This window comes from Heteronotia binoei, chromosome 9, assembly GCF_032191835.1.
Source record: "Heteronotia binoei isolate CCM8104 ecotype False Entrance Well chromosome 9, APGP_CSIRO_Hbin_v1, whole genome shotgun sequence".
Classification (NCBI taxonomy): domain Eukaryota; kingdom Metazoa; phylum Chordata; class Lepidosauria; order Squamata; family Gekkonidae; genus Heteronotia; species Heteronotia binoei.
In genome coordinates, this window is record NC_083231.1 from 12,538,932 (window position 1) to 12,556,898 (window position 17,967).

The 17,967-nt window shown below is 46.1% G+C and overlaps 1 protein-coding gene across 5 annotated transcripts in view; it reads left to right on the forward strand.

Moving 5' to 3' along the window:
• KCNIP4 (potassium voltage-gated channel interacting protein 4) overlaps positions 1-17,967 on the forward strand; it is a 538,048-nt gene that overhangs the window by 360,594 nt on the left and 159,487 nt on the right. Inside the window, exon 1 of one of the 5 annotated variants that reach the window (XM_060246237.1) lies at positions 2,733-2,923. The exons of 2 other annotated variants lie outside the window; for them this stretch is intronic. In XM_060246237.1, coding sequence (XP_060102220.1) covers positions 2,812-2,923 — 112 coding nt within the window. In that variant the 5' untranslated portion in view covers positions 2,733-2,811. Of the gene's footprint in view, positions 1-2,732; positions 2,989-17,967 lie in introns of those variants that run through there. 2 more of the 5 variants (XM_060246242.1, XM_060246243.1) reach the window with 2 other exon arrangements.

Consider the following 17,967-nt stretch of genomic DNA (forward strand, 5'->3'; position numbering starts at 1 on the left):
TCTTGGGGTCATGGTAGATAACTCACTGAAAATGTCAAGACAGTGTGCGTTTGCAATAAAAAAGGCCAACGCCATGCTGGGAATTATTAGGAAGGGAATTGAAAACAAATCAGCCAGTATCATAATGCCCCTGTATAAATCGATGGTGCGGTCTCATTTGGAGTACTGTGTGCAGTTCTGGTCGCCGCACCTAAAAAAGGATATTATAGCATTGGAGAAAGTCCAGAAAAGGGCAACTAGAATGATTAAAGGGCTGGAACACTTTCCCTATGAAGAAAGGTTGAAACGCTTGGGACTCTTTAGCTTGGAGAAATGTCGACTGTGGGGTGACATGATAGAGGTTTACAAGATAATGCATGGGATGGAGAAAGTAGAGAAAGAAGTCCTTTTCTCCCTTTCTCACAATACAAGAACTCATGGGCATTCGATGAAATTGCTGAGCAGACAGGTTAAAACGGATAAAAGGAAGTACTTCTTCATCCAAAGAGTGATTAACATGTGGAATTCACTGCCACAAGAGGTGGTGGCAGCCACAAGCATAGCCACCTTCAAGAGGGGTTTAGATAAAAATATGGAGCAGAGGTCCATCAGTGGCTATTAGCCACATTTTGTGTGTGTGTGTGTGTGTGTATGTGTTGGAGTGGATGGGCCATTGGCCTGTTCTAACATGGCTTCTCTTGTGTTCTTATGAAAACCATAGAGTTTTCTCAGAAATGCCCAGAGTGGCTGCCCTGCAATGTTGCCGGCGCGATGACATCACTTCCAATGTGAGCTGGCGGGTTGGGGCTAGTGATCTACAAAGCTTGGGGGACATTCCAAATGAGGGGGTGCAAAGTGGAGCATTGAGACAGCCCCTAATTCTACCACATGCAATGACTCTTGACGACCAGGGAAGGAGAGGAGAATGAGAAGCAGTTTGATGCCTTGGTTAAGAACACGGACTCTAATCTGTAAGAACTGGGTTTGATTCCCCACTCCTCCGTATACAGCTGCTGGGGTTACCTTGGGCAAGCCACAGTTCTTGCAGAGCTATTCTCTCGAGAGTGGTTCTCAAAAGAGCTCTTTCAGCCCCACCTACCTCACAGGGTGTCTGTTGTGGGGAGGGGAAGGGACAGCAGATTGTAAGCTGTTCTGAGACTCTGAGTGACGAGCAGGGTACAAATCCAATCTCCTCCTTTTATAAAGCTTACCCCACCTAAGGATAAAATCCCAGATCCTCAGTTTCTCCCCCAGGCTCTTAAAAATGGCACACAGGAAATTGGAATCCAAGCTAGCGTTAAGGAAGTGACTGGTGGGCTTCTGGAACAAGGATCTCATTGAATGTATGCTTGTAAAAGAAGTATATATGATAAATGGTGGTTATACACCACTCAGTAGACCAGGGGTGGCCAAACCACAACTCGGGAGCCACATATGGCTCTTTCACACATTTTGTGCGGCTCTTGAAGCCCCCACCACCCTGTTGGCTGGCTTGGAGAAGGCATTTCCCACTTTTACTCACTTCTCCAAGCCAAGCCAGCTGGCAGTTTGGAGAATGCATTTAAAGTTGAAGGTGATTTCTTTCCATTTCTCCCATCTATTTTCCTTCCTTCCTTCCTTCCTTCCTTCCTTCCTTCCTTCCTTCCTTCCTTCCTTCCTTCCTTCCTTCCTTCCTTCCTTCCTTCCTTCCTTCCTTCCTTCCTTCCTTCCTTCCTTCCTTCCTTCCTTGTCTTGCAGCTCTCAGACATCTGGCGTTTATTCTATGTGGCTCTTACATTAAGCCAGTTTGGCCACCCCTGCAATAGATGTTAGTCATATACCTATGCCTATAAAGTATTCTTCTTTGAAGTGTGGCTCTTCACTCATAGTATTTTACTTGGCAGCATTCTTGATGGGAGGTTAAAGGTTATGAGCCGCTCTGATGGCCCAGGACCTCGGCCCTTTGTTTGGGAAGAAGAAGAACATAGATTTATACCCCACCCTTCTCTCTGAATCAAAGTCTCAGAGTGGCTTACAAACTCCTTTACCTTCCTCTCCCAGAACAGACACCCCACCTACCCTGTGGGGTAGGTGGGGCTGAGAGAGCTTTCCCAGAAGCTGCCCTTTCAAGGACAGCTCAGAGATAGCTATGGCTGACCCAAGGCCATTCCAGTAGGTGCAAGTGGAGGAGCGGGGAATCAAACCCAGTTCTCCCAGATGAGAGTCCGCACACTTCACCGCTACACCAAACTGTGTCTCTCTACACTGAACTGGAAAAGGAGACAGTGCTCCTAAAACTGCTGTTTCCTCAAATCCAATCTCTAATACATTCTGTTCATATAAATCGGGCATAATGTCTTATCTGGCATTTGACATGCTCGAAAGCCGTCCTGTTCTGTGCTCCGGCAGACTCGTGAAGCATGAGTCTGCAGGCTCTCAGTTCAGGCTGTGCTGGTTGCTGCACGCTCTCGAGAGCAACTTCCCTGGGAGATCTTGCTGCTTTTCTGAGCAGACACGGCAAGGTCTCGAGTAACAAAACAGATGCCCTCTCCATGGCTTTGAACTTGCCGGATCCAGCACCCTCGGAAGGGTTTCGGGGTTCATGCCAGCGCTTTGAGCAGATGTGCTGAAGTCGGGGGAAAAAGGCATCAGGATCATGCATGAGACAAAGGGCTTCACTTAACACTTGGCTTCCACCTGTGCGGTCAGTCGATCTCCTCCACCCATCCCACTCCTCGGGCAACTTTGGTGTGTTCTGTGTGCAGTGGGGGGGAAGGCGACACACCTGTGAAATCCTCCAGCCCTCTCTTCCGTGCTTTGACAGCTGGCAGGAATGATTTGCCTGCTCGAAGGATGTTGACTTTGGAGTGGGAGTCTGAGGGACTGCAAACAGTGGGTATTGTTGTGATTATTTGTGCGTCTCTGAAGCTGCTGCATTTGCTGGGACTGATTGATTTTTCAGAAGGTAAATTGGTTGCTCTGGTTTGTGGTGTTTGTAGGTAGAGTGTCTGGTCTTCTAAAAGAGACTGTGTAAGTACACAAGATTTTTTTGAGTGTAAAATCTCTTCTTTCTTTCTTTCTTTCTTTCTTTCTTTCTTTCTTTCTTTCTTTCTTTCTTTCTTTCTTTCTTTCTTTCTTTCTTTCTTTCTTTCTTTCTTTCTTTCTTTCTTTCTTTCTTTCTTTCTTTCTTTCTTTCTTTCTTTCTTTCTTTCTTTCTTTCTTTCCTCCAAGCTACTGTCTGTTTGATAACTGGAAGGCTTGTAGAGCCTGTTTTCATTTGCACTGTTCAGTCACCAGAATACTGTAATGTTATCTTTTTTCTAGCTTGCCAGTTGTGAGGAGAGCTCGAAAGCCAACTGATAATGGGTGTCCATCAATCACAACCATCTTTTTAAAAAGCTAGTAGCCAAAGTTCAGGTCTGGAAAGATCTCTCTCTGCATATTTATCATTGCTCTATCAAACGGGCGCTTTTTCCAATCCCATGCTGACGGTGATAACTTAATGGGAGTTTCTTGCATGAACAACTGACTTCTAAGAACAATTTTACGTTTGACCGTTTTTCCTGCCCAGAGAACGTCTAGGTTAAGGGATTAAGCCGCGTAGATCAATCTTTTAACCCGCTTATGAGCTCTGTTCTTAATTCACATTTCTGCTATGTAAAATAATACATTTTCCCTACCCTTGTGTCGGCTTTCACTGTGCTCAGATGCTTTCTAGGGAACAGGTCAACAGGCAATTAGATGTAACTTTCCATTTGTTTCAGTAGGAGACTTGCAAAATTCAAAGCTCCAAAAAAGTAGCAAATCTGACATTTTGCTACAATTTCTTATTAACAACCTGGTCTTGGGGGTGGGGGGAAGCAAACATGGCCATAGGTGCTATGGGATATTAAACCAGTTCAGTCCCTTGCTCTGCCTGTGTTTTAAATAGCATAAGCCCCATGGGGAAGATGCACCATCGGATGGGCTGCTGGGGAACTTTCTCTCTCTCTCTCTCTCTCTCTCTTTTTTTGCAGCTCACTAATCCTTTCTCTTAGGCGACTCCAATTTTATTCCCTTACAAATTTATTTCATTAGCAGTGGAAGAGGCGCAGCATCTGCCACAAATGCCTAAAGTGAATTCCCCACCACTTCTCTCCTCCTCTCTTTCATATCTATATTTTTTTAACTTTCAGGAATTTGCATAATCACTCTAAAATGTGATACTGGCAACATCTCATGTATAAAAACTTTTTTTTTTTTTTTAAGTCCAGCCTTTATCTGCCAGGGGTATAAATTTTTAACAATGGCAGGAACACATCTTGTGTGTGTGTGTTTTTTTAAAATAAAAAACACAGATACTTTTAGGGAGAAAAGAAGAAAAAAATCTCTGCTTAACAGCCTGAAAATGTCACAGCAACAGATACTTTAGGCAAGTGAATATATTCCTCTTTGTGTCTTCCCCGTTGATCATTATGTCATGTTAAAATTCAGCCTAGGATCCAGCGCTCGTATAATATTGATACAAATCCATTACTATGTATGAAACCCTTATGATAAAGCCTTTGAATTAACCAAAAGGAATAGCATAGCTAACGTTATCGGTGTTAAACAGAGAATTGTAGTGTCAGTCCTTAAATGCCTTAATTGTGCAATCCTGTGAACACTTCCCTGGGATTAAGCTAGGGTTGCTGCCCCCGGGGGTTTCCTCTGCTTTTGGGGGCTTTGATCCACAACCGACCAGCTGGCTGGTGGGGAGAAACTCACCCCAAACAGGGACATCGTTATGTGACATCCCCGGTGCAACGATGTCACTTCCAGGTGACATTATTGTTCTGGGGACACTCTGGTATTTGGGCAAACTCTCTGGTTTTGAGAGTGGAGAAACCATAGAGTTTTGCCCGAGTTCTAGAGAGTACTTCCTTCACCCAAATCCATCACAGTTGATCCCATCTCATCATTTCATTTTAATTTTCTTGCTGTCAAGTCACAGCTGACCGATGGCGACCCCGGAGGGTTTTCATGGCAAGAGGTATTCAGAGGTGGTTTGCCATTGCCTGTCTCCACATCGTGACCCTTCCCCACTTTCCCAGTAGAGAGATGAAGAAAATGAGGATGAAGCATATAATATTTCTAGTCAGCCTTCATAAAAGATGCCCATTCCAGATAGAATCATAGAGTTGGAAGGGACCTCTAGGGTCATCTAGTCTAACCCCCTGCACAATGCAGGCAACTCACAAACACTTCCCCCCAAATTCACAGGATCTTCATCATTGTCAGATGGTCATCTAGCCTCTGTTTAAAAACCTCCAAGGAAGGAGAGCCCACCACCTCCCCAGGAAGCCTGTTCCACTGAGGAACAGTCAGGAAGGTCTTCCTAATGTTGAGCTGGAAACTCTTTTGATTTAATTTCAACCCATTGTTTCTGGTCCTACCTTCCGGGGCCACAGAAAACAATTCCACACCATCCCCTAGATGGTAGCCCTTCAAGTACTTGAAGATGGTGATCATATCACCTCTCAGCCGCCTCCTCTCCAGGCTAAACATGCCCAGCTCCTTCAACCTTTCCTCATAGGACTTGGTCTCCAGACCCCTCACCATCTTCGTTGCCCTTCTCTGGACCCGTTCCAGCTTGTCTATATCCTTGTTAAAATATTCCAAAGTGTTTCATATCTTCCTCGGTTTTCAGGCTGTAAGATGGAACCCGATTTTAATAGCTTCATTTGTCGACATACAGTTCACATGAAGAGTGTGGAAGCACTGTGGACTCATATGAATGAACTTTAGTTGATTGGGGGATTAAAAGGAAATTACGAGAGAGGGTTATATACTGGCTGAGGTCTGTATTGGTGGGGAATTTGTCTGTGTATCTAAATTTTGCTAGTGAGCTTTGTCCATGTACAGTGTTCTTTCTAAGCTGTGGAGTCTTGTGAGCAAAAATTCCGCTTTGTGAGCTATTGGAATAAAGCTGTGAGCTACTAGCAATAAAATTGTGAGCTACTGCATAGATTAGTTTGCTCTGGGCCCATTTTTCTTGAGCTAAGACAATAAAGTGTAAGCTACAGGCTAAAATGTGAGCTAGCTCACACTAACTCAGCCTAGAGGGAACACTGTCTATGTATTGTATAAACATTGTATCTGTTGATATGAGAATTTGAGAACTGAATCAGATTTGGTGGATTTCAATCTTGCCTCCCTCGGTCCGGGGATCAATAATAGATTTTGCGTTCCAGATCTAAGTACCCTCTGGGGAATTTGTGGGGAGAGACGGTCCCTAAGGTAGACAGGCCCTTGGCCATAGAGGGCTTTAAAGGTAATGACCTGCACCTTGTAGCGAATCCGGTGTACTATTGGCAGCCAGTGCGGTTCCCGCAGCCCCAGCTGTATGTGCTCCCGTCTGCAGAGCCTCAATAACAGCCTAGACGCCACATTCTGCACTAGCTGTAGTTTCCGGATTCGACACGGAGTAGTCCCACATAGAGGCCATTACAGTAGTCCAATCTTGAGGTGACCGAGACTCGGTTGTTGGCTCACTTATTAAAATACCCTCATTTTTAAGAAGAAGAAGATGATATTGGATTTATATCCCGCCCTCCACTCCGAAGAGTCTCAGAGCGGCTCACAATCTCCTCTACCTTCCTCCCCCACAACAGACACCTGTGAGGTGGGTGGGGCTGGAGTGGGCTCTCCCAGCAGCTGCCATTTCAAGGACAGCCTCTGCCAGAGCTATGGCTGACCCAAGGCCATTCCAGCAGGTGCAAGTGGAGGAGTGGAGAATCAAACCCGGTTCTCCCAGATAAGAGTCCGCGCACTTAACCACTACACCAAACTGGCTCTCCTTTAAGTTTTCCAAATCCTTGCAAACACACATTGTGCTGCCATGGACACGGGACAGGAAACTTCCAAGCTTCCAACATGAACTAGAAAAACGAACCGTTTCTGTAGCCAGCAGCCAAGTAGCCGGTTATTGTTCCCCAAGTTTCCCATTGCTGCCTATGGCTGCTATTATCTTGGACCATGGCGCACTGTCCCCCAGGAAGAGAAACACAAAAATCCTTCACTGAATAAACCTGGCTATGAGATCAAACGACTGTATAAGATGGCAGATGCAGCTATTAACTTTAAGAAGTGAAGTAGAGTAGATGGAATGATGTCACATGGAGGCTGCATGAATAATTCCCTAACACATTCTTAAATACAAGAAATGGAAGAGGAAATGTTAACATGTATTTAATGTTAACATGTAAATGTTAAGATGCAGAAAGCCCTCAAAACTGTGAACTGTAGTTATGAATACATGCAGAGTGCGGGAGTCTTCTCTTTGGGTGCGTTGCCAGCTCCAGGTTGAGAAATACCTGGGGATTTTTTTGGGGGGGGGAGCCTGAGGAGGGCGGGGTTTGGGGAGAGAAAGGACCTCAATGAGGGTATAATGCCGTAGAGCAAGTGTGTCAAACATGCAGCCCGAGGGCCAGATTAGGCCCCTGGAGGGCTCCTATCAGGCCTGTGAGCAACTCACTGTCATCTGTTTCCTGCTCTCTCTCTTGCTTCTTTCTGCATCACAGCTTGCTTTGCCAGGCTTGCTCAATCGCACAGGAGCTACAGAGCAAAGCCTCTATTTTCTCCACTGGCCGACCAGCACATGAAGCAATTTATGTGCAAAAGCTCGCAGTGCCCTGCCATTTCACGTTTTCCCCTGGGTCTTAGGCTCAAAGCATTGACCATGAAATTTCTGTAATGAATGTAAATAAATCAGCTTAACTGCAACTTAACAGATACACCCCTGAACGACACCTGAACAGCCTACTCAGGATTGCTACCGCACAGACATTGTCTCCAGATTTTGATGCAGTAATTCAGAGTAAGAGGTATCAGTTATCAGTTATTGCAAGAGTGCTAATCTTTTGAGCATGTTTTTAAGTTTTGTTTTTTTAAAAAAATCTTGTGTTTGTTTTTGTCCTATATAAAGTTTACGTATCGACTACCTGGCATTACATTTTATGACATACATGTCCGGGGCCAGCAAGGTCTCATTTATGTCAGACCCATCCCTCATAACAAATGAGTTTGACACCCTGGCCATAGAGTCATATGGCAGCTGAATGACAGTGAGACAGAAAACCTAGGTTTCCTAACACCTGCTTGAAGGAGTTTCAGAGCAGCTGATAATTGTTTTCCTTCCTCTTGCCACAATGGGCACCTGTGAGGTAGGTGGGACTGAGAGGGCTCTGAGAGAGCTGTGACTGACTCAAGGTCACCCATCTACTGCATGTGGAGGAGGGGGGAATCAAACCCGGTTCTCCAGATCAGAGTCCGCTGCTCTTAACCGCTACACCAAGCTGGCTTTACCACCTGACCTTTGAATATAAATGGGATTAATATAACTTTCATAAAAATGATTTTAATTTGAAAGTTTGGTGGCCTCTGATAACTCAAAGGGTCTCTCTGCTAATCTTACCATTTTTCTTGAAGCTGTCTGGAACATGTTCCAAATCATTTCATTTCTTTCTTTTTTAAAATCTTGGTTCCTGAATAACATTTTAAAGCCAAACACCCAATAAAATGAATCCTTAATATTTTAGGTAGCTACAGAAGACTTTTGGCAACAAAAAAATTATTTTTTACGGTAAAATATTACTGCATTGCATGGTTACAATTACTGTATTACATGGTTCTCTGGAAAATGAGTCTAATAATGATTATATAGTTTTCACTATAATTAAATTAATAAATTAGGTCGTCATAACTCTGCTTAGCAACAGCTCTCAGGATGACAGAGAGAACTAGGATTCTTTCTTCTTTTCATAGTTTCAACTTAAACAAAAGGAATATCTGTCGAGTGTCTAGAACTCAGACACTTGATGAAAGAACACAGTTGATGGAAGAACATGAGACTCCCAAGGGCAGGAATGCCATGCCTGGGGTCGAATGAGGCCCCTGGAGGGCTCCTATCAGGCCCCCGAGCAAGTGGCTGTCATCTGCTTCCTTCTCCCTCTCTCTTGCTTTCTTCTGCATCACAGCTTGTTGTGCAAGGCTTGCTCAACTGCACAGGAGCTACAGAGCAAAACCTCTATTTTCTCCATTGGCTGAGGCTCCTCCCTTGGGGAGGAAGGGGGGAGGCAGAGCTTGTTTTGCCTGGCTCTCTCAACCGCACAGCAGAGCTACTGAGCCAAGTCTCTCTTCCTTCTATTGGCTGAGGCTCCTTTCTCTCCTAGTTCCCTGGGGAAGGAAGGAAAGAGCCAGAGCTTCCTTTGCCCAGTTCCCTGGATTGTATGGGAGAGATACAAAGAAAGCTCCTTTAAGACTAACAAGTGCTAAGCGCGTGTTAAGTTTAAGCGCGTGTTAAGTTTTTTTTTTTAAAAATCTTTAATTGTGTTTGTCTGTGTCCCTTATAAAGTTTATATCTCTGCTACCTAATCTTAAATAGGTACACACCTGGCTTGGCCAGACATGGTCCAGCCCGACAAGGTCTCATTTATGTCAGATCTGGCCCTCGTAACAAATGAGTTTGACACGCTTGCCATAGGGTCATATGGTTGCCAACTTCCCACTGGGGCCTGGAGATATTCTGGAATTACAACTAATCTCCAGACAACAGAGACCATTGTTATTAAATGAATTTTAGCTGTTACACAAATGCAGCTTTTTTATTTCAGCATGTTTTTTATTGATCTCATAAACTGCTTACAAAGAACAAAGCGAAGATCAAACTCTAGTACAGACATGGATAATATTATACATGGCTACTACAGCGCTGTGTTCTACAGATACCAAGTGTATGACTTATGGTTTGGATATCGGATCCGGAAACTGCAGCGGGTGCAGAATGCGGCGGCTTGCCTGCTGACTGCACCACCTTTACGGATGGGCATTCAGCCGGCGCTCTGCAGTCTGTACTGGCTGCCCATTGAGTACTGGATCCGCTTCAAGGTTTTAGTTCTAACGTTTAAAGCCTTACGCAGCCTGGGACCAACATACCTGCGGGACCTTCTCCTTTCATATATGCCCAGGAGGTCATTACGTTCGGCCTCCAAACATCTGTTGGCCATCCCCGGCCCAAGACACGCTCGCCTTGCCTCAATTAGGGCCGGGGCTTTTTCATTCCTGGCCCCTACCTGGTGGAATCAGCTCCCTACAGAGATCCAGGCCCTACCTGGCTTATTAGCCTTCCGTAGGGCCTGTAAAATGGAGCTGTTCCGCCAGGCTTTTAGCTGAGGCTGCAGGCATCTGTTCTTGATTTGGTTGGCCTCCCCGGCCAGCACTGTCATCTGTGCTAGGAAATGGAACAAAAACTGTGTCAAGCATTAGATCTCAAAATAACCAGTCCTTGAATCTTGAAACAAAGTTTGGTTTATTGATAATCCATGTGGCTCATCCGAGCTAGGGATTGGAACTGATACTCTGCAACACTAGAATACATGCTTTAAAATGGCACATCAAAGGTTTTATAAACAATTCTCCATTCACGTGTGAAATTCACACGCTGGGCTCCTTATCTATATTGCGCCTAGCACATCCTGAGTTCAGGTCTGGCTGAGCCTGAGAACAAGTCCCAAGAGGTCTTATCTTCAAAGAGGACATTCCTGCATTTGTTAGTCAAAGCGAAAGAAGAAAGGTGGGGGTTGCTACTTTGATGTGCCTGAATTTAGTTCATGGTTAGTAACAATTCTATAATATGAATACCATAACAGAGGATGAAGATACAATGCTTGACAAACTGCCATGATGCGAGACGGCTAGGGTGGGCAATATGTGATGACATGGTAATCTGAGTGCTGTCGAGTTGTCTGTTTATAGAATGTTTTTATTGTATTTTATTGTTTTATCATATGTTGTACTCCGCCCTGAGACCTACAGGGAATGGGCAGAATAGAAATATATTAAAATAAAACAAATAAAATATCGTATACCATTAGCATGCGTAATCAGTGCATCAAAGCATTGTAGTAAGATACTGGATTTATATTCTGCCCTATACTCTGAATCTCAGAGCAGTCACAATCTCCTTTATCTCCCCCCCCTCCCACAACAGACACCCTGTGAGGTAGGTGGGGCTGAGAGAGCTCTTGCAGCAACTACCCTTTCAAGGACAACCTCTGCCAGAGCTATGGCTGACCCAAGGTCATTCCAGCAGCTGCAAGTGGAGGCATGGGGAATCAAACCTGGTTCTCCCAGATAAGAGTCCGCGCACTTAACCACTGCACCAAAGTGTCTCTCAGAGACTGGTTCCACTACACGGTAATGAACCTTATCACTGGCATTCCTACTATATTTCAAGTCTGTAGAAAGATAAGGAACAAACAAGCAGAGCCAGCTTCGGGGCACCTGGCGCCCAAGGCGAGGCCCCGCCCCTCCACTTGCCCCCTTCCTCCCCCTCCTCCTCACCCGTGGCACGACAAGCAGCACAGTGGCAGCACAGCTCCTGCACCTCAGAGAGAGAGCACCACCCAGCCACTGTTGTTCAGCCTCCTGCTCTGTGCTTCTAGAAGTGCAGTTCCTGGAGGCTGAGTGACAGTGGCCTGGCTGCGCATGCGCTCTGAGGTGTAGGAGCGACGCTGCATTTCCACACTTGCCTATTTCCCTCGCTGAAGAGGCAATGGTGGGCGGAGAGCCCAAATCGGCACCTCCCCAGGGCCACACCCTAGGTAGCCACCTAGGGTTGCCTAACAGACAGGCCGGCCCCGCAAATGAGAGAAACGGAGAGAGATTAAAGCAAACGTATTTGACGATAGGAGACATTGCGGGGTAAGATATTGTGTTGCAATATAAACACAAGCGCTACTTTTAATATTTATGGTAACAATCCAGCTTTAATGATTTGTTTGCTCATTTTACATTCTTGCTTGTAATGGCCTTTGGCCCTATGCGATAAAATGGAACTGAGCAGAGATCAGTTGCTCTCGAGAAAATGGCTGTTTTGGAGGGTAGACTTAAAGGCATTATTCCCTGCTGATGTTCCCACCCTCCCCAGTCCCTGCTTTCTCCTGCTGCTATCCCCACATCTCCAGCCAGGCCTTTTTTTTTGGTAGAAAAAGTCCATCAGGAACTTGTTTGCATATTAGGCCACACCCCCTGACAGCACCATTGTTTTGCATGGCCTTTTCTCAAAAAAAGCCAAGCAGGAACTCATTTGCATGTTGGGCCACACCACTGACATCACCATTGGTTCACGCAGGAACACATTTGCATATCAGACCACACCCCCTGACACAAAGCCAGTTGGAGCTGCCTTCCTGTGCATTCCTGCTCAAAAAATACCCAGGCTCCAGCAATTTCCTGACCCAGATTTGCTTTTAGGTTTCCGGAGACGTTCAGATCAGGGATTCTCACATGGTATATCATCCAGCCAACAGTAGTCAGAGTTGAAGACCTTGTAGTGCATTGTAGAGTTCTACTGCTGGATCTGGAGAATCACAGGTTCTGAGTATGCACTCCTGGGGTTGCCAGGTCTCCCCTGACCAACAGTGAAGCATGGAGCGCATAGGGTTGCCAGATCCGGGCTGGGAAACACCTGGAGTTCTGGAGGTGGAGCCTGGGAAGAACAGGGTCTTCGGTGGAGTACAATTTGAGAGAGCCCACTCTCTAAAGCAGCCATTTTTTCCAGGAGAACTGGACATGAGCTGTAATTCCAGGGATCCTCTGGTCCCAACTGGAGGTTGGCATCCCTAGCACACACGCACGCACACACACACAGCCATATTTAGTTGAAAGTTATGGGAGATTTAGATGACTTGGAGAAGTGATTTAGAGAGATAAATGCCTTCTCTAAGATGGCAGATGGGGTGGGCTTCAAGAGCCACACAATATGTGTGAAAGAGCTCCATGTGCATATTAGGCCACACCCCTGACATCACCATGGTTTCACGCAGGGACTCATTTGCATATCAGGCCACACCCCCTGACACCAAGCCAGTTGGAACTCCCCCTGACGCCAAGCCAGTTGGAACTGTGTTCCTGAGCGTTTCTGCTCGAAAAAGGCCCCGTCTCCAACAAATTCCCAACTCAGAGCTGGCAAAGCATAGTAATATTGTCAAGGCTGTAAGCTTTCAGCTTGTCCATTCATTCATTCTTTGCTTTTCAAACTGCTTTCAGGAAACTCTGAGGCATTCCTAGAAATCTTTTGATGTTCAGCAGTGGCTCATAAGCTTCGCTAGCAGGCTACTTCATTTTTTTGTGCACCACAGCCATACATCAAACAAACAGCACAAGGCAAATTGTGTATTAAATTTTGTATAAAGTCTTAGTTGGGACACAAGGTCTCCGCAAAAGAGAGACTTTTCTCCATTGTCTTGGAGCACAGAATTCAGAACTTTTGTAGAAGAGGATTAGTGACTATGTGTTGGACTCTTTTGGGACTGGTCTTTTGATTTTTGCCTCAGTTATGACAATGGATATGGAATGCGTGAGTTTAATATAAAGTTTTGCAATATGAATTCTTAGTAGGTCTTTTTTTGAGCAGGCACGCAGTTCCAACTGGCTTGGGGGCAGGAGGTGTGGCCTAATGTGCAAATGAATTCCTGCTAGGTTTCCCCTCACAAATAAGCCCCATGCGAAACAGTGGTGAAATCAGGGGGTGTGGCCTAATATGCAAATGAGTTCCTGCTGGACTTCGTCTACAAAAAAAGTCCTGATTCTTAGTAATTTTTGTCACAGTTACTTTTGTTGTTCGTTTGGTCCTTTTTTGTGACTGCTCGCAACGATGTGTAACTCCTCTGGAGAAAAAGGATGCTCTGAAGGGCAGATGTTATGGTAGATTATAGATTCTAGGTGAAGTTACCTCAAATTCTTCCCACCATGTGCTCCATTCCCAAATATCCATGCATTTCTCAGGCCAGATTTTGCGACCTTAGCCCGGTTATATAACCATTCAGGCATGACAATAATCTTCTCACAGTGCAATCCTGTGCATCTTTAATGCATGGAAACCCCATTGAGTTCAGTGGAGCTGGGTTTCCAATATATGAACATAGGCTTGAAGCATGTTCAATAAGGAAGACTGTAGATCTCATAGGAAGGAGGAGGGGAAAATTATAAGAAGTTCACTAACGGTGTTTCAGCTAATTTCTGTCATTTCTGAATGTTTCACGTCGATCAAGTGTCCTCAACTGAGAAACCGGGAAACGAAGAGAACACGCGTAATTGAATTCATAATTGCAGGATTTGAGGCCAAGGTTGTAATCCTTGTGGGTTTGAAAAGTACAAGTGCTCTATAATGGTTTGAAAAGTAATACTCATTAATCAAAAGAAAGAGGGGGAGGCCTTATCCAGAGCGCTTGCGCGAGCTCTCTTCTTTTCGTGAGGGACCGAGTTTAGTTGGCGATAACGCAGTGGTTCTTTTCTTTTCATAGTACCATCCGACATTGTGCTGTTGTTAAGAACGGCGTTAAGAGCGGTGGATAAAATTGCTTGTTTATGCTCACTTATGGGAAATGTACGGGGGAAATAGAATTATCTCTACCAGGCGTTCTGAAATTATGGCCTTGTTGACAGAAAACCATAGAGGAGGCCATAACATTTTTCTTGGGCAAACTGTAGGTTGGGGAGGGGTAACATGACCATGGCAAACTCAAAAGCACGCTTTGGGAGTTACTCCAGAGTACTCCACTGTAAAAAGTCATAGAAAACTAGCTGTCCGGTGCAGGGGTGGGATTCTAGCAGGGTCTCCTTTGCATATAAGGCCACACCCCCCCTGAGATCCAGTTTGGTGTAGTGGTTTAGGTTTAGGCTTTATTAAATTTATACCCCGCCCTCCCCGCTGAGGCATGCTCAGGGCGACTTACAACAATCATCATAAAACAATAGGAGACTAGCACAGTGCATCGTCATAAAAACATCAATTAAATTTAAGACAATTTAAAAACAGTTGGTGCTAATTCTGATATTATTCAAGTTCGATGATGTCCGTATTCCCTGGATTCCTCCCGCTGTTACAAGTCTCAAAGTCAGCCGAAAGCAAGCCGGAAGAGTATGGTCTTACAGGCCTTGCGGAATCGGGCGAGGTCCCGCAAGGCTCTAACCTCTTCCAGCAGCTGGTTCCGCCAGTAGGGGGCTGCTACAGAGAAGGCGCAATGCCTGGTAGCCGTCAGCCTCGCCTCTCTCGGCCCGGGGATCACGAAAAGATGTTGAGTTCCCGATCTTAGTCCCCTCTGGAGAACATGTGCGGACTCTTCTGGGAGATTTCATCACAGAGGTTGTGTCACGGCTGGGGCCGGGTCAGGCAAAGTCCAGGGGCAGTCCGAGGTCTGTAGCCAGTAAGCAGGAGGGTCCGAGGCGCCAAATCCGAATCACTGTACAAGTATCGCAGGTCTGAGGTCCAGAAGCCGAGGTCAGGGAGTCCAGAAGTCACAAGCCAAAGTCAGGGAGTCCAGAAACCAAAGTCAAGCCGGAGTGGATGCTAGAACGTCAGGGAGATGACTAGTTGCTTCCACAAAGCCTCCTCCCGAAGCCTACAGCTATATAGCCCTCTGCTGGCTGTTGCCCACTTGGGCTAATTGCTGGCTCAGAGAGGCAGCCAGGATCCTGTTGCAACTCAAGCATCCTTGCTCTTAGAAGGGCCAGAATCCTCCTAAAACTCAGGGCTCAGGGAGCGTCTTGCTTGTGAGCGTGCCGCCCTCCTCCGATCCCTGAAGTCCTGACGGAGGCGGTCACGCACACGCGCCACCCGAGAGGGCGAGGCAGGGGGGCTGGGATCTTCTCCAGCAGGAAGCAGGGGCACTGGTGCAGGTGGCAGGGGCACAGTTTTTCTGCAGGCTCCACTTCCTCTGCAGGGTCCCCAGCACCCATGACAAGTTGTGATTGATGGGGATTGTGCAGCACCTGACAGATATTGGGAGACATTAGCGTTTCCGGCTTGTGAAAATACTCCACGATCTATTTGAGAGGGCCATTTTGGAAGACAAATCATTCCTAGGACGTTCCTAGGTTGCATCTCCCATCTGGGCACTCAAATAATTCTCCAAAGAACATTGCCTGTTTGAAAAGGACCACTTTATAAATGTTTCGGGGGGGGGGGGGGAAGGCATTATTTCAAAATGAGATGGTGTCAAGGCTTGTTGGGTGCTTTTGTATATTTACAATTGGTTGTTCTTCTCTCAAGGATGGAATGTCTGCTTATTGTGATTATTATCTCCCGTCCTTTTTCACATATTTCTGGCTTTTGTCTGGTGTGATGTTTTCTGAGTATTAACACATCAGTAAGTTATCCTTTATTGTTTTTGGTTTCAAGCCGGGGTGGAATTCTAGCAGGAGCTCCTTTACATATTAGGCCACACATCCTTGATGCAGCCAATCCTCCAAGAGCTTACAAGGCTTTTTTTTTTTTTTTGTCAGCTCTTGGAGGATTGGCTACATCAGGGGTGTGTGGCCTAATATGCAAAGGAGCTCCTGCCAGAATTCCACCCCTGGATTCTAGGCTTTTGTTTCCTGTTGGCTATTTATGAAACCTTTTCAACTAGGCTTGTCTTTTTGGGTTACTTAAGGTTACATGATTTGTGCCAGTCACCTTCTGGAACAATTCATGCACAAAACTAGAAAGTGTGATACAGATATAAACAGGGCTTTTTTTGTAGCAGGAGCTCCTCTGCATATTAGGCCTCACCCATTGAGGTAGCCAATCCTCCAAGAGCTTAAAGTAGGCCCTGCACGAAGAGACTTTTAAGCTCCAGGAGGATTAGCTACCTCAGGGTGTGTGGCCTAATATGCAAAGGAGTTCGTGCTACCAAAAAAGCCCCTGGGTAAAGTACATGGTAAACATGGGGCTTGAATGTCTCACCTCATGTTTTCACATGAAAATCTGATACATTGGGTATATATTGACCAGGGATCTGCCAGGGTTGTCGTTTTGTGAAAGTGGGTAGGGCTTTTGCCCAGCAGGGCTTTTGATTGGCCATTGGAAATCTGATTGACTATGGAGATTTATAAACAACAAGAAAAACATTGCTTTGGCAGCAGCTACCACGGCATAAAGATCTTCACTGCTTAGGCTTCCCAAGCCTCCCGCCCTGGCGGGAGAATACTGGATTTTCAGCCTCTTTTCCCGCTTTCCATAACTCTGGAAGCGGGGGGAGGAGGGGGGAATGGCGCCAAGGAGCATTTGCGTCGTCCGGGGAGGAGGTGCTGAGCCTGGCAAGGGAATCTTGAGAAGGGAGGCTGGCTCGCCAGCGAGCGGGTGGAGGTGGCTGCCGAACGCAGGCGGGTCTTGACGGACTCCAATGCCCGATGCTTCTCCTCCTCCCTTCCCTTCCCACCCAGCCCCGTTGCAGCAGCCGTTCTTCCTTTTCGCAAGCTGCTTCCCGCGCCCAGTCAGCTGGCTGGGGGGGGGGGAGAGAAGCCCCGCCTGCAAAGGACCATGTGCCTTTGCACCTCCGGAGGCTTGATTGCAAGGCTCCACTTTGGGATGGTGTGACTGCTGCTGTAAAGAAGCTGGCAGCAACTCGTGAGTAGAAAGGCCAGTCCCTCGCTTCAGTTGCCAGAAAGGGGGGGGGAGGGAGGAGGAGAGGGAAACGTCTTCATTATTCCCTATGTGGAGATCAATTCTCATAGGGTATAATGGGGAATTAATCTGGAGGTTTTGGGGGCTCTGGGGGAGCTGTTTTTTGAGGTAGAGGCACCAAATTTTCAATATAGTATCTAGTGCCTCTCCCCAAAGTACCCTCCAAGTTTCAAAACGATTGGACCAGGGGGTCCAATTCTATGAGCCCCAAAAGAAGGTGCCCCTATTCTTTGTTATTTCCTATAGAAGGAAGACATTTTAAAAAGTGTGCTGTCCCTTTAAATGTGATGGCCAGAACTCCCTTGGAGTTCAATTATGCTTGTCACACCCTTGTTCTTGGCTCCGCCCCAATGTCTCCTGGCTCCACCCCCAAAGTCTCCTGGCTCCACCCCCAAAGTCCCCAGATATTTCTTGAATTGGACTTGGCAACCCTATCACTGCTATTAATAAGAAATAAAACATTTTTTCAACTGCATGTTTATTTTTAAAAGTCTCTTGAGTTTCTGACTGGAATGTTGAAGCATTACCGCTACAGTACTACT